This window comes from Onychostoma macrolepis, chromosome 25 (assembly GCF_012432095.1).
Source record: "Onychostoma macrolepis isolate SWU-2019 chromosome 25, ASM1243209v1, whole genome shotgun sequence".
NCBI classification, from domain to species: Eukaryota; Metazoa; Chordata; class Actinopteri; order Cypriniformes; family Cyprinidae; genus Onychostoma; species Onychostoma macrolepis.
The window spans coordinates 19,923,616-19,947,767 of NC_081179.1; the positions used below are offsets into that span (position 1 = coordinate 19,923,616).

A 24,152-nucleotide genomic window follows, 5' to 3' on the forward strand; every position below is an offset into this window, starting at 1 on the left:
CATTCTATCAATGTAATAAAATTACAATGTTAAAATTTTCACCTTTTAAAATTTAACTGACAACAATCAATTAATTCTTAGAATGTCTTTGTTAGAATTTTGAAGAATTTTTGAACATGAATATGTTGTTACTTAAGAATTACTGAAACACTTATATTTTTCGGCATTCAGAATCAACAATGATGAATTTGTCATTACAATTATTCAAATGATTAGAATTTTCAATATTCAAACTCTAAGCAGTAATGGGGAATTCATCTGTAGAATTACTTAATTGTTAAAATATTTGCCTTTCAAAATCTACTAAAATTTCACTAATTAAAAAAATAAAAAAATAAAAAAACTTAACCAACTAATAAATTCAAAACCTTTACCAACTGTGTTGAATCTATTGTTAGAATTACATAAATAATTTAACATTTCAGCATTAAAAATCAACACTGATTGTTACAATTACCTAAATTGTTAGAACTCTGGCATTCAAAATCTAACCAACAAGGAATTCATTGGTAGAATTACTTACTTTTTCACCAGTTTTCACAATTTAAAAACTGACAATGATGAATTCATTGTTAGAATTACATACAGAATAAATCATTTAAATTTTCTGTATTAAAAATCAACACTGATTAATTTATTGTTACAGTTAAATTGTTTGGCTTCAAAATCAAACAATAAGCAAATCACTTAAATAGTTTTTATTTTTTATTTTTGCAATTACCACCATTTAAAGTAAACTCTAATTGCAACAATAAATTACTTAGCAGAATTACATAAATTGTTAAAATTTTCACCATTCAAAATTTAACTGACAATTGTTAGAACTGTACTTAATTAGAATTTTGTGGATTAAAAATCTGCATTAATTTATTGTTACAATTACTTACATTTTCTCAAGCAATTCCCACAACATATATTTTTAATGACATTTTACAATTTAATGTTACATTATATATTAAACTGGTGCTTAGCATTTTTAGAAAAGACAAACTAACAAATTTCGTAATTTCGTTTAGAATCCTCGTAATATTTGCGTACTACACTGCAACTGGTCTACTTTCTTGCATTCGACTGCTCTCAGAAATCATTTGAAAGCAAGATGGTAAAGAGCTCTATAGCTGCTCAACCTCCTGCTGGGGCGCAAATTAAGACGTATCAACCATCGTCACATGTTTAGAGCAAACACCAAACATCCCCTCTCCCTTTGACTCAATCAAGAGAGAGACCCTTAACCCCCCAATTATCCCGAAATGTGTCCCAAAAACATCTTTTCACACAAATGATGCACTTTGCTATCTGATCAGGCAGATGTTTAGGATGTGACATGGTTTTTTGGCCACATGTGGTTTAGGGGGCACAAAAGCACAAATGATGTGGGCTATGCTAGTGTCGGGCTTGTTAAAGGGCCCATTGCCTGTCACAGGTGTCTCCTGTTGTCTGTCTGCCAAAACGCCACGCACATCACACCATCTTGTTTGGAAATTACACCCTTCACAGCAAACAAGCTTCTTCGTAGCGGGAATGGATACTCTGTCAGCGCTGGTTTGCATGGGGAACGTGTAGCACTGGCAGTTTTATAGATCATTGTGTCAAATAGAGATAGAAATGTGGCATTATCGTTTGAATCATCTGTGTTTTAATGCAATTGCTCTTGATGTAAATGGTGGCTATTTCACCGTGACACTGATGAGACGATAATGAGCACAGTGGGTGCCGTTGTGTGCACCATGTTTTGGGGAACACAGTTTATCACTGCAGATACACACATAAACATGTAAATGATCCGTATAGATTTAAATCGGGTAAATTCACTAAAAGTTCTTACATAATGGCCATATGTAAAAACACTCTTTTTTTTTTTTAAATGATGAGGCTAAATACAAATAGTATTTATTTGTAGTTAACTCTTTGCTTTTTAGGCTACTGTACATTGCTCACTTCTTTGAAAACTTGGTGGAATTTTTAAATATTTTAATTGTTGTATTTGCATTGTAACACCACTAGATGAAGTGACATTAATATAGACAAGCTGGCAACCATCTTGCAGCATGCTAACAAACATTTAAAATATCTTAAACACATTTCCTTCCAAAAATGTACCTAGTTTTTCTGTTTTCCAAGTCCCCCCCCCCCCCCCACCCCAAAAAACTAAACTACTGCATCTTCCTGACAGAAAATAAATCAATAAATCAATAAATAAATACAAATAGGAATTATTAAATTTTTCAATTCCTTCTCCAAGACCCATATGAGATTACATAAAGCACAAAACCATTTGACAAATAATGTATTTTCAAAATGTTTTTAAATATATTTCAAAATAAATTCTAAAATATGATATATCTAAAATATATTTTGGCCATGTTTGTAAATTTTTGAATGCATATTTAAAAAATGTAAATGTATTTTTTAAAACCATTTTAAAATATTTTTTTGTCCTCCATATATTTCGATCCAAGAAAATGCATTCACATTTGTCACATCTGAAGAAAAGTTTTATGTGAATATATAACACATTTGAATTAAAAAAAAAGAATGAATAATGCCTAAATATAGGCTATAATGTAAGACTGGAAATGTATTTTCTTGCGCCTGAAATACATTTTGAAATATAGCTATTTTGGTATATGAAGGTTAAAATTAAATATATTTAATAAATAAATATACGCATGCTGAGTAACCGGTAAATGTCACTATGTTCCTGAGACCAGCCAGAGACACCACACTTGGCCCCTCAGGCTGTTCATCCTGTCACTAGCTGTCCCGCGCCATGTGTAAAGTAAAACATTAAGCTGCCTTTGGATTTAGATTAATAAAACAATTGTTTATTATTAATTTTATTTACTTTTATATTTTTGATACTTTCCCTACCAAATTACAGACAAGGACACAAATCTGCAAGTCTGGTTTCTAAAGCATTGTTCTCAGCATGGTTGTTGATAGTCGTTTGAAACCCTCCTGAGGTGAAACATGGAACAACAATACAAATATATCTTGTCTGTACGAAAACATATTGCATTCATTTTCTCTCAAGCAATTCCCACAACATATATTTTTAATGGCATTTTACAATTTAATGTTACATTATATATTAAACTGGTGCTTAGCATTTTTAGAAAAGACAAACTAACAAACATCAACTTCTAAGCAGCAAATCACAAAAAGGTATGCCATGCATTAATATTAAACTTACATAAACCTGACATTTATTTCAGAAGACAGTTATGCAAATACACCTAAACCTTATTGTTGGACAGAAACATGCATGCTCTAATGGCCGCTAGAGGACGCAACACGACTACTAACTACCTCATATAACACCATCAACTGCAGATAAGAATTTATTTAAATATATCTAACAATAAATTTTAATAATTGAATAATTTGTATAACAATCATATTTATAATTGTTTTTATAATTTTATAAAATATAATTACAATATTATAAAATACAAATGTATATGTAATGCTTTAATATATTATAATGATTATATTAATCATGTTATGCATTGTATTATTAAAAATGTATGATGTATAATACATTTAATAATGATAATAATAATAATAGTGCATATTAAAATAATACATGTCTGTATTTAATTGTTTAATGCAATTAATTAAAATATGTATATTTTATTAATGTTACAGCTCTTTCATTTACAGTGAAACTATTTCTGAACTCTGTGAAGCGTAACTGCGCGTGCGCTCGTGGTCTCGAGCTCGGATCAGTCAGAGTTAAACTGGAGACTAGTCTGTCCATGCTGAGCGGCTTCACTATGAACACACATGTTATTTACTAACAGCCTGTGCAGCGCAGAGCGTCTGTTTTCAAAGGTAAAACATTTATTTTGGTTATAATGCTGTTTTTATTCCCGCTCAGTTTGATGAGAGTGTCTTTTATCGGCCGGAATTGTTACTGTCGCGTCCGTGTATGAAAACAACTCAGATGAAAGTATTGATCTTACTGAAGTCTGATAAAGTCTTTCTTTGGAAGTGTTTATTTTGTCTAGACGCTAGAATAACTTGGTCTTGTTTTTAAATATAGCCGGTTCACAACTAAGAGTCGCGTGTAAATAAACTTCATGTGACTTTAGTTGCAACACATGTGAAGGCGATTGATGTTGCCGTTGGAGTCTTTAATCCTTTATATTTACATCAAGAGCTCAAATAATGCCGCATTATCTGTGTAAACTGAATTGTATCAGTCATATGTGTCTGTTTGAGAACTCTTGCATGTAAACAAATCTATGTTCAGTATCCCAAATGACCATTTTGCCATGATGACTACATTATTTAAATGTATTAATATTTAATATGTGAAATGTGACTTGATTTCAGAATGGAAATGAGAAGGTAAATAGTGCTTTATTTTCAATGCACTACGCCATTTGCTGGTTGTTCCCATGAGACACTGCTTTGTGAAACCTTGAACTTCAGAAGGACAGGATGCATTGTGGTCACCAGTCTACTTCCTTACCTTCTTTCAGGGCGCAAGGTGTGGCCCACGCCGGTTTCCACTTGAGTTGGCTGCTCTAGTGTTTAGCTACCTAATATCAAACACTTCACCGTGTCCTCAAATCCTCACATCGCATTCAAGGTGTTGCCAGAAGTCACTGGATTAGTTGTTCTTTTTGCATTGTACTAAAATACGCTCACCAGAGGAAGTGGGCCTGCGGAAACCATGTGTTTCTGTTTCTGAAACCCTCCAGTGAGAACTAATGAACCGCAGTCACACTGACATGTGTGGCCTGCTGCACATGTGTGTAACCTCAGAAAGAGGATAACTGTGTCGGAGACACTTTGAGATGAGGCTTACATCATTACATTTTGCTTGTCATATTGTTGGAGAGTTAAGTGAAGCGTTATGGCTGCTGAAAGTTGAACTGTGACATTTGAACATGTTTTGCAGACTGCTGATTTGTATTATGTGTTTATGCAATACTTTATTAGATCATCCGGGAAAAAAGTAACATGTTGTAGCCTGTCATCTAATAATAGGTTATGGTTTCTCCCTCTCTTTTTTTGTTGTTTCCAGAAATACTGTAGTTTAAAAGTGTTGTGAGTCACTCTCTTTACACAGGCAGCTGGAAATGAGCTGTCATCACCAGAAAATTCATATCTGGGGCTGAGCTATTTTAACAGAACATTGCTATTGTTGTTGATTTGCTAGACTTGGGCAACACACAATTAACAGTTTTTCATTGTGTCTAAGCATGATTCATCAATCAAAATAATAATAATACATAATAATAATAAAAGGCTATTTTTGATGCATTGTTATAGTTCACCCCCAAAAAATAATAACACAAATGAAGAAATTTTTTTATGAAACCGAAGACATTTCTCCTCCACTGAACGTTATATGAACTTTTCAAAGCATTAACATTTTGGTATAATGGACTTTCAGAACTCTCTCAGGTTTCATTAAAAATATATTAATTTGTGAGGATGAATAAAACTCTTATGGGTTTGGAACAACAATGGTGCGTAAATAATGACATGAGTTTTTATTCCAATTTTCATAACTCTTCAAATTAGGAAAAAAAAAAAAAAAAACTGGAAGATTGCAAATATATACAATATATATAAATCAAATATTATATTAATATAATAATTTTATTCTTAATTCCTTTTTCGTGTAATGAATTACTCTCTGTTAGGTTTATGCACAGAAGTTTAGGATATTGGCATGTAGACTTGAAGTTGTGACATTATGTGTTTAATTATTACATCCACTGTTTGTTTCCCAGGGATATTTCATAGTGTGTATCACATGCTAAACTGTCATGTCGTTTGAGGAGTTTGTTTTGGCATTGTACCCAGACAAGGGATATTACAATATTGTACTGTAATAGTCCAGACTTCTCTGCACAGCTTGAGAAGATCCATGGCTTACAGTACATGAGATCTTACAAAACCCCTATTTATTTATTGTACTTATATCTTAATTTATTGGTTGTTTGACTCTTGGGTTTCGGTGAGATTCTGCAGTTTGGTTATGTAACTTCAAATTACGCGGTCAGTCCATGGAAAGTCCGAGCCTGACGTGAAACTGATGTGGCTATAAACTTCACTTTTGTACACAGTTATTGAATATAACCTACGTGGGAAAGTTCAAGTATTTCAAGTCGTTCTCAAAACGAACCCAAAGCTGTCCATGAAAGGTGAATATTCACACTTCAGTGTAAACTGTAGTGCATCTCCGCTATGTGTATTGCTCTTGTTGCATGTCTGCATATTGGCTACTGCCAGTAAAAACTGCTGAATTGAGCACAGACCAGTGTTAAGGATCTTTCCCCATCAGCACCTTTTCTTTGCCCTCCTGCCGCTGACCCGTGATTAACTGTATTCACAAAGGAAACGCTCCTGCTGTGCAAACAACAGCCTGGTGGTGGTGACACACCTGTATGCCTTTACCTGAACATCACATCTTTTCAACAGGATCCAACTGTGTGGATTTAGATCTTGCATTTAGTTTAAAGGAGTGATGCTTGATGCATTTTGTAGTTGTGCAAATAAAAATGAAACCTTCAAGTCTTCTTATTCCAGTAGTTTGATGCTGTTGTGTCAAAATGAGTAAAACGATTTCCGAAAAGTTGAAACTGTTAACATTAACAAAACCAAAGACCTTAGACCTTTAGCATCTCCGATAATTGCGCCACTGGTTTTGTCTGAAACCTCAAAGAAGAATGGCTGCATCACAGCAAACCTATAACTGAAAGCAAGCGGTTGTTTGTTAAGATCTGTGGGTGACTTCTGTCTCTTTACGTTCGTGAGAAATTTGAAACACTGCTTTGGCTTCAACCTTTGCTTGGACATTGATAAACCTGTTTGATCAGCCTAGAAGCTGGTTTATTTTGTCAAGCCTAAAGAAAAATGTTTCATTGTTTTAACCATTTATTGCACAAGGATGGACACTTATAAAGACATCACTAGTAATCCTACTTGTAGTGGCCCACGTTTTTGATCCCATGATTTCTGTCAAGCCATTAAGTTCCCCGACTCATAGACGAGACTGTGGTAAATAAATTATGCTTGCATCTCTTGCTAGCTGTGACCTGTTTTCTTTGGTCAGCTTATTGGAGACTTAATGCTTCTCAAAGAAGCCTTTCCCTACAGCAGTAACAGAAATCAAGGTGTTTTTAGCACAAGATCAAGTCTTAAGCCTGAGATCTGTTTATTGTGGCTCATTTGACTTCTTAAGAGGTTGATGATTACGTGCAGAAAGAATTAGGATAGTCCTTTTTCATTATTTAATTACCTAGCCTACATGTTGAAAATCTGTACAGCGTATGAAGAAATGCTGAATAACGTAGGCTAACTCCAATGTTTTTCATATAGGCCTAATGAAAGTGAAAGGGGATGTGGGCTGTTTATTTGAACATTATTCAGCATTTTGCAGAAGAAAACATCATGCTAACATATTAAGAAGTTTAAAATACTGCCAGGAAAACAAAAACTGTAAAAATTGTACCTTTTAGGGGTGCAAAATCTTGTTGCACATTCTCTACCCCTAAAGGTGCACATTAGTACCTTAAAGTAGTAGGCTAATGTACCCTTAATGTATACATTGGGGTAAATAAGGTAAAAAGGTTACTGCCGTAGTGACAAGCTGTTGTACCCCCTAAAGGTACAATTTTAGCCCTTTTTTTCTGAAAGTGAAAGGAAGTTTGAAATGGAAATTTGGGTTTCCATTTATACGATCTAAATGGGACAGGTGGTTAAACAAAGAAAGGTGCCCATGTGTCTCAGCAGAGCAGTTGTCTGGTGAACTGTAGACTCTGTAAGAGTCCCACCTGTCCACAGAGAATGTGAACTAACAGACCTCGACAGTTTTCAGCACATGGTGGCGAGTATCAGCTGCGAAAGTCCTGCTCTGTCAATTTCTGATTCCATGGTGTTGCCACAGAGGTTCATAAGAATAATTTCCTTCGTTAATTGACTCCTCAAACAAGAGGAGACAAAATGAGAGAGATATTTACGTTTTCTTTCTAGAATCTAATTGGTCTTACTTTTGAGTCACACTTTTGAGTTGCAATTTTATTCAAATTGACTTGCAGACAACTTATTAATGGTTCATTCACCCTGAAATAACCAGATTATCTTGCTGTAGGCCACAATGGGGCAAGTTACCAGCACAGAACCAAAAATCTGGTAACACTTTAGAATAGGAAACACTTATTCAGTATTTACTATGACTTTTCCCTTAATAAAGTCCTAATTTGCTGCTTATTAATAGTTAGTGCACTGCAGTAGTTGTTAAGTTTAGGTATTGGGTAGGATTAGGAATGTAGAATAAGATCATGTAGAATAAGGCATTAATATGTGCTTAATTACTACTAATAAATGGCTAATATTCTAGTAATATGCATGATAATAAGCAACTAGTTAAGAGACCCTAAAATAAAGTGTTACCCACTTTAGTACGGACATATTCTCACTATTAACTAGTTGCTTATTAGCGTGCCTATTATCAACATATTGGCTGTTTATTAGTACTTATAAAGCACATATTCTGCATGACCATATTCTATATACCTAAGTCTACCCAATGCCTCAACTTAATAACTACCTTAATAACTATTAATAAGCTGCAAAAACTCTGAGTTTATTGAGGCAAAAGTCATAGTTAATGATTTGTTAATAAGGAGAATTGGACCTTAAAATAAAGTACTTGCTCAAATATCAAATTGCCATCAAAGCTTGGGTTTGTGTATGAATCTGACCACATTGGTTTATCTACATGGAAAGGTAAAGGCTGAGTTGTTGGCCTGCACAGAGATGTGTAATAGCTGATGGATTGCCCATGTGACTTAAGTCCTGGTGTTCTTGTGCACTGTGTGAGTTTGTCCAGCACTTTTCCTGACAAGAATGTTGTCTGAAGAATTAGCTGACATCAGAGCACTTGTCTGTTTTTGATGAATGTGCAACTCCACCTCACATGGATGTCTGTCAGCTGCAGACAGAACTCGGATGAATGTTGTAATATTGGTGGAATGTATGCCTCTGATCATTTTCATGTGTTTTAGCCAAGCAGACCTGGAGGTGGCTCAGTAGAGGATTACTAAAGCATCATATTCAGCGTCCTCTAAGGAACAAGTTTGCACATACCTAGATGAGCCAATTTACTCTCTTCTGTTTATTTTGTTCCTTTTCCAGATTTTGAAATGAAGAAGGACATTGATACTCTAATAGCTGAAGAACGGGCTGAAATCATCAAAAAATATGAGAAGGCAAGTTACATCGTTTCAGTTGTCTACCTTCTGACTTTCTGTAGTTTTGATCTTTGACCGGTTGAGCCGATGTCCAAACAAGGGGAAACTGGTTAATGATTGTCCATGACCCTCAGTGACATGGACAGCAATGCATAATGACAAAGTACCCCAAGTAAAGTAGTAAGTGGCCATTAATCAGATTCGTCTGCACTACACACAAGAACAGTCCTAGTAAAGCAGGGGTGTCCAGTCTTGCTTCTGGAGGGCCAGTATCCAGAGTGTATCTCCAACACACTCACCTGGAGGTTTCTAGTGAGTCTGAGGACCTTGATTAGCTGGTTCAGATGTGTTTAATTAGGGTTGGAGCGAAACTCTGCAGGACAGTGGCCCTCCAGGAACAGGTTAAGATGGCCTTCATCTGAAACCAATTCAAATGGGATATAGATAAGACCAAGTTCAAATGTAAATATTTTGTGACTACAATGTGTATTCCTCTGTATTAGTTTCTTCTGCTCTTAATTGCTCCATCAGATGCCATTTTTATTGTGTGTAAACTGCACAGGGTTGTGGGATATCATGGACAATGAAGGTACAGCTGTGCTGCACACTGTACATTTCAATATGTTAACGTTACTTAAAAAAAAATCATGCAAACATATTGCCTCAGAAAAATCTAGTTAAGATGCTCAATATGTTAAAGTTTATGCAGAAGCCAATTTATAAAAACTTGAATACACCATTTAACCTTAACTAGATTTTCTGAATAAGTGCATTCACTGAAACTTACTCGGACTGCGAGATCTTAGTAGACAGGATGTTATGTGAACATTGGACAATCCTTTGTGCCTTCATGCTTCCATATACAGCTTGCAAAACCATCAAGTTTTAGCATTTGGACACAGCCAACATCTTTTGAGGAGGAAGTGTTTTGACAGACAACAGCTGGATGTCATGCTAACAGTGCTGCTACACTTAAATATTGATTACAGTCTGCATACTTGGAAGTTCTCAGCGTACTTCAGATACCTTTAGATAAGGCTGTGGAGCTTAGATGGATAAGATGTTCAGGACAGACAGAAATATATTCTGTTAGCAGAAATTGTAGATTCTGGGGGTTTCTTGTGTCATCGCTATTTATTTTGGAGATCTGAATTGTTTGATACAGGAAGTGGGGTGTTTTCAAATGTTTTTCCTTAAAAGGAATAGTTAACCCAGAATAAAAATTTGCTGAAAATGTACTCGCCCCCAGTCAGATCATCAAAGATTTTCATGGTAACAGAGTTAGATAAATTTAGCATTACATCACTTGCTCACCAATGGATGCTCTGCAGTGAATGGGTGCCGTCAGAATGAGAGTCCAAACAGCTGATTAAAAACATCACAATAATCCACAAGTAATTTAGACTTAAGTCCATTAATTAACATTCTTGTGAAGTGAAAAGCTGCATATTTGTAAGAAGCAAATCCTTCATTAAGGCATTTTAACTTTAAACCGTCACTTCTGCCCAAAAAAACTAGTGCTGTCTAACGATTAATCGCATCCAAAATAAGTTTTTGTTTACATAATATATACGTGTGTGTACTGTGTATATTTATTATGTATATATAAAGACACACACATACAGCATATGTTTTGAAAATATTTACATGTATATATTTATATTCATATAATTTATATTATATATAAATATATTTAATATATAAACGTAACATATTTTTCTTAAATGTATAATATATAATAAAAATACACAGTACACACACACAATGTAACCAAAAACTTTTATTTTAGATGTGATTAATCGCGATTAATCGTTTGACAGAACTACAAAAAAACAAATCCATAATAATGTTTCCTTCAGTGAAAAAGCCAAAATCCATATGAGAACTGATTTAGACTGTTTTCACTTATAAACGGTGCTTTATATGTGCATATTTCTCTCCTAATTCGTACAAGACAACTTTTTCGACTGGAGAAAATTTGGTGAAGTATTCTTTTAAGAGTTCCAGTCATTTCTTGGTTTGAGGGTCTTTTGCCTTTGCTCCAGTTTCTCAGTTTGTTTGTTGGGCCGGTTGCAGGGCAGGCAGGAGGGTGTGCACATTAAACCCTGGGAGGATGCCGACTACAGCATCTACAAGGTCACGGACCGCTTCGGTTTCCTGCAGTAAGTCTCGCTGTTTTGGCAGTTTTAACTCTTAGTCTAGCGAGATGATGACCTCTGTCTTCAGTTGAAGATGTTAAATGCTTAGCTGTTTCATCAGAGAATATGTGCAAACTATGTTATGAAGAAGATGGCTTTGTGTATTTTGGGTAATAGTTGACTGTGACCGCTAGATCAGTGTTGTCAGGATAATTTTCTCATGTAAAATCTCATGTTATTTTAATGAAGTTTCTGATTCATTTAATACTTGTACAGGTTAAACAATCATTTCCCCTTTGTAATTTGTTTTTCCAGTGAAGAGGAACTGCCAATACCGACCGTGGCAGAGGAGAAGGTGACTTTAGGATATCAGCTTTCTTTGCACCTGAAATTACTGTTAAATCTTTTATGGCAAAATTCAGTTTAGAGAAGTTAGCCCATTGAATTATGGTGTTCTTGCTGAATGACCTCTTTGTTTTACGAATATTTTAGATTTAAAACTAAAATTCAGTGTGCTGTTTCCCTAGTACAAACTCCAGGAGGTTGAAAGAGTGGAAAAATGGGTTAAGATGGTGAAAAGTTGGAACAAGTACTTTACGAGTGAAAAGGTAACTTATAAATGTGATTGTTCCAGGTATAACTGGACGAGTCACATTTGAAGCCATTTTAAAATAGTTTGGCTAATGGACTATATTAAGAAATGTGTATAATTTTTGTATCATTAACATATTGAGTAACTGAATATTGTTGTCTCTTATCATGTTGCTGTTGCTGCCATTGTATTCCCATTATATGCCACTTAAGGCTGATGTGTGTTTCAGTGATTTTTAGGCCCACACATCCGGAAACTTGGAGACCCAAAAATAAATCTTGCCATCTGTTTGTTTCCTCTTCCCATGTGCATTTTGCAGATGATGAAGCGGGTATACAAGGGGATTCCCTTGAAGCTGCGCGGCCAGGCCTGGGCTCTGCTGCTGGACGTGGAAAAGGTGAAAGAGGCGAATTACAGGAAGTACGAGGTAGGAGCTTTGCAGGAATCATGTTTGTGGAATGTGTTTGGGCTCCATTAGGTGTTTTGAATGAAAAAATGGCTGTTTGATGTCCATTTATTCAATGACTCGCTTGTTTGGGTTTTGGTTTGTCCTGTGTGATTGTTTGGGTTTAAATTAGCCAGACGTGTTTTGTCTCCAGTCTGCCCTTTTGGCACAACAATGTTTTATTTCACAACAAAGGTTTTCTGCTTTGCACGCTTTGTGTAGTCTGACAAATATTACATAAGATCCACAGTATTACATAAAAATACAATAAAAGTTGCTAGATTAAGCTGCAATACATTGAACAGTCTTTATTTCGCAAACCAAAAGTCTGATTAACTGAAAAACAGTAGGCTATACACTACCGTTCAAAGGTTTGGGGTCAGTAATTTTTCTTTTTTTAAGAAATTAATACTTTTATTTAGCTATGAAACATTAAATTGATTAAAAGTGACAGTAAAGACATTTATAATGTTCATTTGTTTTCTCAAATAAATGCTGTTCTTTTGAACTTCTATTCATCAAAGAATCTTTAAAAAAACATTGATAAAATTGATAACGCAATTCAACACTGATAATAATCAGAAATGTTTTTTGAGCAGTAAATCAGCATATTAGGATGATTTCTGAAGGATCACGTGAAACTGAAGACTGGAGTAATGATGCTGCTACATTTTACAATATATGAAAATAGAAAACAGTCATTTTAAGTTAATTTGTCATAATATTATTGTTTTTACTGTATTTTTATCCAATAAATGCATAGGAGACTCAAAACAACAACAACAAAAAATCAGTTTTTAAAAATCTTACGGACTCCAAACCTTTGAACAGTAGTTTAAGAACTACCATCTTGTATTTACCATCTGTTACCTTGGTACCAGAACTTATTTTTGTCATTTCGGAATCTTTAGTTGCACAAGAGTTTTATTTATAACTGAACGTGTATCTATATCTGAATTTCTAAATATATCTAGGTGCCTCTGTAATATTTATAACTTGTTTGCTGCTCTGACGAATGTAATGAACAGAAGTGTAGCGCTTAAATGGAAACCAGTGGCTATCCAGGTTCCGGAATGAAAATTTAGATGCAGGTTTGATAGTTTGGTTTAGATGCAGTGTAGTTCAAGTAACAGCGATACGCAGTATGCACTGCAGTGGCAATCAGTCACCTGCTAATTTTCTAAATATATAAAAGTAAAATCAGCCTTATTGTACATGCATTGTTTTAATTAGAAGGGAAGTTCATTCCACATGATAATTTAGGTTGTTCCAATCCTATGTATTGTATATACTGTTGTTGTTTTTTTCCCTGTGGAAAGTTAATGCAGCTCTTTCTGTACAACAGTTTATAGAAACGATGCTAAAAAAGGGATGCACTGAAATGAAAATTCTTGGCCAAAGCCAAACAAAATTAAACACAGGCCGAAGGCAGAATACCAAATACTTAACATGGTTTTTCACATTTTCCCCCCCATGTATTTTGCCAATTTTTTTTTCACCATAGCATAAATTAAATATACAAAATGTGCTTTTTGCTGTCTTGTCTTGCTTTTCAAAGAAAAAAAATCAATTACAAAACAACAATTTAAAAATATTTACTTAACACTGAACATTATACCAACAAAGCACAATATATAATAATAATATTTTTGGACATTTTTGAGACCCCCTTCTTGAATCAGGCATGTATTTTTTACTGTACAAATAAATGCCGCCTTGCTGAGCAGAAGAGAATCTATTAAAACATTAGAAAATATTACGGATCACAATTTGAACACTGTGAATGCTATAATAAATGTATTAAGAGTTGTTTTAATCATTATTATAGTCTATTTTTATTTTATTTTACAAAACTGCGATTTCAGTCATGCAGTAACCAGCAACAACCATCCCTTCCTCGTCTCATCGAAGACATGCAATGCAGTACTCTCTCTGTCGGTACTTGTAATAATTTTTGCGTCTTTCTCGGACAGTTTTAAATGCTTCCACGCTGACGACATGTTTGCTGCATTAGTGCGCGCCTCTATTTGACCATTATTCAATACAATTTATTCGGCCTTTTCACTTTTTTTTTTTGCTATTTTCGGCCGAATAATTTTGGTTGCCCAACATTCGGTGCATCCCTAGTTTCTGAGTATATTGCTATATTTACTCCACTTGTTTGAGCAGTGTCAAGAGTTTGGGGTGGGCTACCTGTTTGTCTGACCAATGGCAGATAGGGGAATGTTTGGGAAATTTTGTTATTTTTTGCAATTCTGTTTGGTGCAGCAAATGCAAAAACTTTGCATTCAAATTCTAAATTGTTCATTGCCAACCTTTTTTGTTTTAATGTTGTTGCAGAAAATGAAGGAACAAGCCAAGAAGTATTCGACAGAAATTAAGCAGATTGATCTGGATGTCAACAGGACCTTCAGAAACCATATCATGTTCATGGAACGCTTTGGGGTCAAGTAAGATATTTCACAAATTCATACATACACATGCACAGGAAAGCCTTTCTTTATCTTCATTTGACTCGAGGTCTGTTTGGCAAGCAGACTTTGAGTCAGATGAATATAAAGAGTTTCGAGTTGAGATGGTTCTGAAATGAAGTGCTCAGACCTTGTAAACTTAACCAAAACAAGAGCTACTTCCTCTTTATGACTGGGTTTTTGTTCAACTTCCTGTTACTGTGAGCAGTCTCACAGGAAATGACACAACCGGTGACTCTTTACCATTATGCCCAGAATAAATATATACTTTGATGTTGTCCATAACAACTAAAGATCTGCCACAGTGTCATGAAAAAAAAAAAAAATGATTTCCTTTTGTACAGGACAATCATAAAGACCCACTTGGGATTGTATATCCTCTTCAGACGTCAGAAACATTTAGGTTATTTTTCCGTTTTTAAACCACCAATTTGACAGCAAATGAGTACATCATGATTTTTTACAACAAAATGTCGACCAGATGCCCCTCAATAACCTTTCCGTAAATTCGACATTTAATATTGTCATCCCACTTACTTAACAAATTGAAAGGGGCTTGAAGACCAAAGTGCATGAAGAGGTTTCAGCCATGTGGTTTGCATGGGCGGTACACCCACAACAGACATACTGCATCGGGTATCTGACGGATGGAAGCTCTGAGAAATGACTTCTACATTTTTATTAGCGCTGCACGGCCAATAAGAGGATATGGGGCGGAAGTGCTGTTTAACACATCTGATGTTTGTTTGCGTTCCTCTTAAATGTGTTTCTACAACACGCTAGTCACAATTCTGCTTTCCTCTTATGCCTCTTATGAAGGGTCTTGCTGTGCTTTGCTAAATCTTCTCAAATCTGCAGATGTTATGAATTATTAACGTGCATCTCCTGATGTGATGGCTTATGCATGAATGGACTCTTACTGCTACTGTGAGCTGGTTTCTTTCTGCTCTTCGATTTGGGCTGGACCCTCAGTGTTTTTTGGACAAAATGTTGTTGGGTTAATGACAAAGATGGATCCATTATACGAAAAAAATGACATTTTAAACCGGTTTAATCTCTGAATTCATGTTGGGTTCATATATTTTTGAAAAAGATAGAAAATTACAGATTTTTTGCCAAAATATATTTATTTAATGACTCATTAGTTATCAAATAAATTATTTACTACATAAATAGTATTTTTAAAAATGATCTGTTGGAATAAACAACATTAGCATGAATATTGTGAAGTTTTCTTAGGGTTATGCCTTGCCATCTCATGAAAAGATTAAATTAATCTGACCTTTTTTATGAGACCTTGCCAGTTGCCACACCGTTAGACCACACTTTGTTTTCGGCGATAATTAAAAATATTCATAATTTATTTCACTATTTCTTATGAAATCTAAAAGTTGGAAAACGACTTAATAGACAAATCATTTATTGTGTAAAAAGTCACAATTGCCTTTTTTTTTTTAGCGGAAACAAGCTTCCATGTTATTACAATGATTATACCATATATTTTTGACATTATGCGCTTACAAAAAATATCATAAAACAATGTCATTTAGAAGAAATTGAAAACAATCTCATTCAAGATTCAAATTACTAGATCCAGTCACAGAAATATTAGCATCATGTCATCATATATTGGAAACAGTTTGTTTGACCTGTGTTTTTTTTGTCCTTTACAGACAGCAAGCCCTGTTCCATGTGCTGGCAGCGTATTCGGTCTACAACACGGTAAGAGACTGACGGAGTTTGAATGTTAGTGTGTAAATGTGTTATGTAACTCAGAACAGCATGTGCTGGATGAACCAGGGCAGAGGGGAAGAAGGGCAGTCCAGTGTCCCACCCTGTCGACACACACACACACACACACACACACACACACAGACAGACACACACAGACACACACACACACACACACAATTACTGCACTAATGGGGACTTCCCATCGACTTCTATTGTTCTTACGTTAAGCTAAATATAATGACTGTAGACCTTAACCCGAAAATAAAACTTGTATTTGTATCAGTGAATAAAGACATGGCTGCATGCCGATTTGAATACCATCTGTACTGTATAAAATGCAAGATTAGGATAATTGTGTCCCAAATGGTAGAATGTTAAAAATAGTAGGTACTATAAACCCGAATGATAGACTGTGCATGTGTGGTTTTTGAGTTAAATTGCCCATAATCCCTTTTGTTTGTAAATGTATGTGTTTAAAGTTAATAATTGAATAAACTTAAAGCTAGAATGGATTACATGTCTTTTAAAACCTGTTTGTAAAACACTAGGCATCATACACTTGGCGACTTTGTAAATGGTTACAGAGAAAATCTGGGCTTTACACACTAAACGACTGAAGATCTTTCACAAAATACCAAACATCAAGTCTTTCCGAACACAGCAAACTCACGCAGAAACATGCGCCTCATTGCTAGGAAACAAACAAAAACAAGGCATGTTTTAGAACTGGTTTTAATCAAGTTTGATATCCATCAATTGGATGAAATCATAGCCTGTGTCAGTCTTTGCTGGTTATATACTACGTGATTTTTTTGTAAAATCTATCACATCTAACAACACAAAATCTGCAGAATAGCTCTGACTTTTGCCAACCCCAGAAACTACTCTTAAACCAGCTAACAAACCAGGGGCCGGTTGCATAAACTGTTTAGACTAGTCTTAAAAAGTTAGTCTTTTTCTTCAAGACTGGTCATAACTTTTTTAATAATGTTATGAAAAGGTAGATTGGTCTTATTTGTATTGGAAAAGTAAGACTGATTACCCCTTGGCAACTGCTAATTGCTCAAACTATTTCTTAAGACAGTCTTACCATGGTGGTTAAGAAATTTATGCAACTGGCCTCAGTTTGACCAGCAAACCATCATAGGCTTTTTCTAACATTGTTGATACGAATATTGATTTCATTCAACACTGTGAATAAAATATTACACTTCTCAAAAGTGCATTATTTTATCCTGTACTTGTTTATGCTGTATCTTTGCCTGCTGGAGTATTGTGCAATAGATTAATGTGTATTGTTAGCTTAGCAACATGCTAACTTCAAACTGTTGAAAATTGCAAGTTGAATTTACTGTGGAGATTTGTGTGCGCTGCCTATAGCAAATCATCACTTATGAGATTTCATCAATGGCTTAATATGCTGCTTTAGAAGTTAGCTGCCTATATAGGCAGTAGACAGCGAGGCAGCTCACTAGGTTTGGAAACAATATGCCTAGTGTGCGCAGAACCTGGTTTGGAGACCGACTCATCCAGAGACAGTGACTCTGATGTTGCCCACTGGTTATGGGTTACCAGGGTCTTTTAGACAAAAACAGAGGCCATCTGTCCAGTGCTAATTGCATGATATGCTATTTAATTTATTTATTGGGAACCTACTGGGATTTAACCCTAAACATAGGTGATATAGAAGATGGACAAGAAAAATGGAAGAAATGTTTTTGTTTTTGTTTGACAAAACCGCTGGGACACATGCGCACAAATTTCATTGTTTGTAAAAAAAAAAAAAAAAAAAAAAGAGGAGTGTGTCGGTCTCAAAGAGACGGGAAATGGTACCATATTCCTTTTCCTTCCCGATGTTGTCTAATAGAAAGTGGGTCAACTGGGCAAGAGGGGGGGGCGGGGGGAGAGATTGAGTGAGCGAGAGAGATGAAGAGAGGCAGGGGACTTTGAATTTTACCACTTTCATCTTATATTCTTTTGGTGACACTTTATTTTAGGGTCTCTTAACTAGTTGCTTATTATCATGCATATTACTAGAATATTAGCTATTTATTAGTAGTAATTAAGCACATATTAATGCCTTATTCTACATGACCTTATTCTACATTCCTAATCCTACCCAATACCTAAACTTAACAACTACCGCACTAACTATTAATAAGCAGCAAATTAGGAATTTATTGAGGGAAAAGTCGTAGTGAATAAGTGTTCCCTATTCTAAAGTGTTACCATTCTTTTTCTCGACAAGAGAAGTACTAAAGTTATTGTTTTGTAATTGGTGAAATCGGCACTATTAATCTTTAGGCCATTCTTTATCTATATCTGAATGTTGAGTAAAGTTTGTGACAATGTGTACTTAGTCTATCTGGTTATGTGGTTTTGTGTAGGAGGTGAGCTACTGTCAGGGCATGAGTCAGATCGCTGCCATTCTGCTCATGTACATGAATGAGGAAGACGCATTCTGGGCCTTATCACAGCTACTGACCAATCAGAAACATGCCATGCATGGTGAGTAAGTCTCTCTGACTCTGTGTAGATAAATAGATCTCTTTGTTTTTGTTGTACACTCTGTAATTAATGATACATCTCGGTCTTCCTCTGTGGCTTCTTAAAGGATTCTTCATCCCAGGGTTTCCCAAACTCCAGCGTTTTCAGGTTCATCATGACCAAATACTGTCCAAACTCCTTCCCAAACTCAGGAAACACTTGGTGAGATTTCTTATTTTAACCTCAGGTTGTTTGACTTTAACAAAATATAAACACTTTCTCAGTTTTTCCAATGTTTTCTTCAACTCAGGATAAGGAACAGATGTCCACTGGTATCTACACAACCAAATGGTTCCTTCAGTGTTTTATTGACAGGGTGAGGCATCATTTTCATTTTCACTGTTTTATATCACTAGTAAAAGGTCTCAGTTATGGAGTTAAAACCTTCAATAAATCATAATGAAGTATAAAACATGTCACAAACATACACTTTGTCTTGTATGAATATAAGAGATGGGTCTGTCCGAACTGGTTTTCCAGTCCCTGACAAAAGTGCCACAATGCAACCTCAACGAATGATATGATGGATCTAAGTACACTCAGAAAAAATTGCAAAAATTGTGCCTTTAGGGGTTCAGCAGATTATCACTGGAGAAGTACCCTTAAAGAGACATCTTTGTAGCTTATTTACCCCTAAAAGGTTCATAGTGGTACTGTAAGGGCACCTATTACTACTCTAAAATATGGACCTTTTAGGTGTAGATAAATGGTGAAATTGTGCTCTCTTTCTGGACCACCTCTCTTTGATCCAGTCCAGGCCCTGGACAGAAGATCTTATTTACCACCCTATCGGTGGCCTTGCCTCAACAGGACATCATTTTTCACCAGCCGAATCCAAATAGAGTCAAAATTTTGCAACTCTGTGCTGAGTACTCAGTGAGAATTATGTCATTCACATACAGCAAGTTTTTATGTGAAAAAGACTGGAAACATCATCTGCTAAAAGTTTCATATGGTTGGGCTGAACCCTTTAGAGAATCCTGTCTCAATGTTTTATTCATGTTGGAGCTCTGCTTAGCTGGTTGATGACTTGAGTCTGTTGTGTTTCTACTATATAGACACCCTTTACACTCACCCTGCGCCTTTGGGACATCTACATATTAGAAGGAGAAAAGGTTCTAACCGCCATGGCCTATACGCTCCTCAAATTGCACAAAAGTAAGAATCCCACTCTGGATCTCTGTAGACCTATAAACCTAGGAGAAACACTGATCTGTGATATAAAATTTAAAAGAGAGTTTCTGGTAAACTGTTAAAACAATGTTTAAACTGGTAAAATTGTACCTAACAATGTTAGGTAGTGTAAATGAGTTTAATTAGAAGCTTATAAAGTCTAAAGCCTCATTCTTTTTCTGTCAGAGCATCTTCTGAAGATGTCTCTGGAGGACCTGAGGGAGTTTCTGCAGGAGCGTATTGCTTCTTCCTTCAGCATGAGCGATGATGCAGTTATTGAGCACCTACAGTCGTCTATGTCAGAACTCCGCAGGATGAAGCTTGACCTCCCTCCTCCAGGTAAAATACAGAATATGTTTTCCCATAAATGAGAACATTCTGAGCACATAAGATAATTTTCATTTTTGGGTGAACTAACCCTTTAATTATTCTCTCTGGTATTTACTCACCCTCGTGCCATCCTCGGTGTATATGACTTTCTGTTATATTAAAAATGGTCCTGGCTCGTCTAAGCTCTATCATTGCAGTCAATGGGAGTTTGTTTCACAGTCCAAAACACGTAAAAAAAAGTGCACGGATCCATAAAAAAAAATGTGCCTCCTGTTGCAAATCCATGCGTTTTTGTAAGAAAAATATCCATATTTCAAACGTAATAAACATATTTCTCTCACTTCATCTAACTGTCATAACCGGCGGATGACGTAGGACGTTAGCGTTGCGTATTTAGTGACGAACACGGAGAGAGAACAAAACAAAACGCCAGTCACGAATTAGAAGCACAAAACAAGGATTTGTAAAGAAAAATGTCGGAGGATTTTGATACAAGTCAAAAGGAGACTGGTTTTCCTTTGCTAAAGTAAGGAAACTTACTTTGATCCTGTAAACAAACGTTGGTTTTTGCGAGACTCAAATGTGCATGCGCTGCGCCGGCGTCCTACGTCATCCGCCGGAAAGGCAGTCTCTCGTGAACACACGTACAACAGATAGCAAAAGTTACACAAAACTGTTTTTACAAAAACGCATGGATTCGCTACAGGAGGCTTTTATTCACCCCCCGGAGACACGTGAAGCATGTTTTTTTTATGGATTCGTGCACTTTTTATTTTACGTGTTTTGGACTGTTTAACGGAAACACCCGCTGACTGCAATGATAGCGCTTAGAAGAGCCAGGACAGTTTAGAATATTACTCCGATTGGATTCATCTGAAAGAAGAAAGTCATATACACCTAGGATGCATTGAGTGCGAGTAAAACATGGAATAATTTTCATTTTTGGGTGAACTAACCCTTTAAGGAAGCCTTGTTCACAAGATTCTGAATGTCTTTGGAGTCTGCAAAGTGTAGACCAGGGGTTCTCAACTGGCCCCGAGGACCACTTTCCTGCAGAGTTTAGCTCCAACCCTAATAACACACTAACAAACGAGCTAATCAATGTCATCTTGATTACTACAAAGTTGCAGGTACATGTGTTTAATCCAGTTTGGAGCTAAACTCTGCAGGAAAGTGGATCTTGATGACCCCTGCTATAATGTAACATTAAGACCCATATGGCCAACTCAACAACAAAAATGCTCCTTGATTAAAAGAGGGTTCTTTGCTGAACCTTGAAAGAAACTTTCTTCTAAAGAGTGTGCTGTGGTTTTATGCAATACTAGACTGTTATAACAACTCTCTTTTCTGGATTTGACTTGTAGCCAAGGGAGATGAGTTCCCAAAGATACCCCTGGGCGAGGAGCGTCCAATAATACTGCTTCCAGTAATCAAGACTGAGTGCGTGCCCTTACCACCATCAGCACACAACAATCAAACCTCAACCAAGCTTCAGAAGGAAGACACCACCACCCACAAGCAGAGCAATGAAAAACACATCCCTACCATTACCTCATCTTCCCCTCTTTCAAAGCACACCCATTCAACTTCCAACTCTTTACTGTCACAAGCTACACCTGAAGAACCAGGGACCACGGTGAAGAATGAAGACAGTGCACCTGTACAAAGACCAGATCATCTACTACACCCAGAATCTGCACTGTTTTCAGCAGAGACTCTTTCGTTGAAGAATGAATGTGTTAGTAGACCCCTATCAGCAGTGTCTGAAGATTGGCCTCCTCCGTACCAGCCACCCATAACAGATTCTTCCAGTATCCACTCTTTGAATCTCCCAGAATTACCTCCTCCACCTCTTCCCTGTACCGAAGAAGGGGTCAAGCTTTCACCTCTAGAAGAGGATGTCTCATTTTGCCTTCCTCCACCTCCACCACCAATTACCCAACCTTTGGATCTCATCTTAGAAGATCCGTCTTCGTCACCTTCCTCGTATAGATCCTATCGGCAGCTAAGCAAGTTTCCGGTCAACCTGTATGTGCCGCCGTCATCAGGTGACCGGAGACCTTCCAACACCTCGCATTACGACAACCTCTCGGAAGAGGAGGATCTGTCTGTGGAGAGGCTGCTGGAGATGGCGGCCACATTGCCGCCAAACCCAAACTTGGGTCTCATGAACACCACCCTTCCCCTTCCTCCAGAAGATGCCACGTCTCTTCCTCTACCACCCCCATCTATGTTCTTCTACACGCCTGACTCTTCGCCACTCCCTCCAATTCCTTCATGCATTGAGGAGGCAAACAGTTGGGTGACTCCAGACTGCGTTTTTCCCCAACCACCTTCTGACTTTGCAGATAAACCCAACCTCGTATCTTCAGTCTCATTCAATCAGGTGGTTCCAAACCAGACTGAAGAAGATAGGAGTCAGTCACAGCTCCCAAGACTACCGCCCAAAAAATCCCGACCCACAATGGTCTCTCCTGTACACTCTGATTCAGACTTCTATCGAATGCATGTTTCAAGTCATTAGTTGCTGGAGTCACATTTAAGTAGTGTGAACTGACGGCATGTTTCCATCGTTCGGACATTTTCAATCTTTTAGGTGTTGCAATTATTTCCTATGTTGCAATGTCTTTTATATATGACAGATCTAAACAAGATGCTAGAATGTGTTTTATCAGTGTGTCATGCAAATTTAACGTACTGGCATCCCCTTTTCTAAGGTGAAGCATCTATAGTTGTAGCAGTTATCATAATCACCATTTGGTTAGTTGAGCAACCAGTCTTCCAGAGAGTCATCATGTGGTTTGAAATTATATCTTTAATCTGTTTAGTATTTGAATTACTGATATTTCCACAGGTCACCGCAGAAAACGTGACAGTCACCATTATTTTGTTTGTCTCTGTTGTTTTTTGGGAGATATTATGTCCCCCAATTAGATCAGTTGTTATTTCTTTGTCTTATGTTTTATTGCTTGGTTTTATATCTTGGTGCAATTGTGTTTTCTTTTTAAACGTTGGTTATATTATGAATATGAAGATGTTGTGGAAATGTAAATAAGGATCTTTCCACACTGACATAAGTTCCCTGATTTCATTGAAAGGGCATTTTTCAGTGGTTTCAGATTTGCTCAAAAAATTAATTCCTTCAACTGTAAACCTTAGTGCTGTGTACTGCCCTCTAACGCCATCTTATGGAAGATAATGAAGCACAGCTTGGTCAAAAATGATATACTGGGAAATACTGCCACCACACTGAATGTTAAATGAAGAAACTGTATATTCAAAGTTATTTTATGGCGTTGTTGTGTAATTGTAAATAGAACATGTTTGATTTGCACTTTGTTGTTTGTATTGAGAGCTTATATTTAATTGCATTTATATTATGCTTCTCAGGTTAAAAGGTCTTGATGTTCAGTTTGTGTTGAAACTTTTAAACCAAGTTTAATGTTTGAACTTTTTGAACTCCATGCTCATTTGACTTTTTTTTGATTAACTAAAAAAAAAAAAAAA

General features: G+C 36.2%; 1 protein-coding gene across 1 annotated transcript; it reads left to right on the top strand.

Moving 5' to 3' along the window:
* Window positions 1–3,695: 3,695 nt before the first annotated feature.
* Window positions 3,696–24,144, top strand: si:dkeyp-19e1.3 (USP6 N-terminal-like protein). Its single transcript, XM_058767448.1, has 14 exons — window positions 3,696–3,834; window positions 9,160–9,233; window positions 11,292–11,377; window positions 11,669–11,708; window positions 11,881–11,961; window positions 12,265–12,372; window positions 14,731–14,840; window positions 16,535–16,583; window positions 18,983–19,103; window positions 19,210–19,304; window positions 19,393–19,458; window positions 20,201–20,300; window positions 20,502–20,654; window positions 22,010–24,144. Exons 2-14 carry the CDS (start codon window positions 9,168–9,170, stop codon window positions 23,167–23,169), a joined length of 2,235 nt encoding a protein of 744 aa, XP_058623431.1. The 5' UTR covers window positions 3,696–3,834; window positions 9,160–9,167; the 3' UTR covers window positions 23,170–24,144.
* Window positions 24,145–24,152: the final 8 nt, after the last annotated feature.

Bases quoted from the DNA above. Each gene is read 5' to 3' on its own strand.
- si:dkeyp-19e1.3 (XM_058767448.1), top strand. From the start codon at position 9,168: ATGAAGAAGGACATTGATACTCTAATAGCTGAAGAACGGGCTGAAATC. The intron at 14,841-16,534 runs GTAAGATATTTC...TGTCCTTTACAG, and splicing joins ATGGAACGCTTTGGGGTCAA to ACAGCAAGCCCTGTTCCATG. The intron at 19,104-19,209 runs GTGAGTAAGTCT...GGCTTCTTAAAG, and splicing joins TCAGAAACATGCCATGCATG to GATTCTTCATCCCAGGGTTT.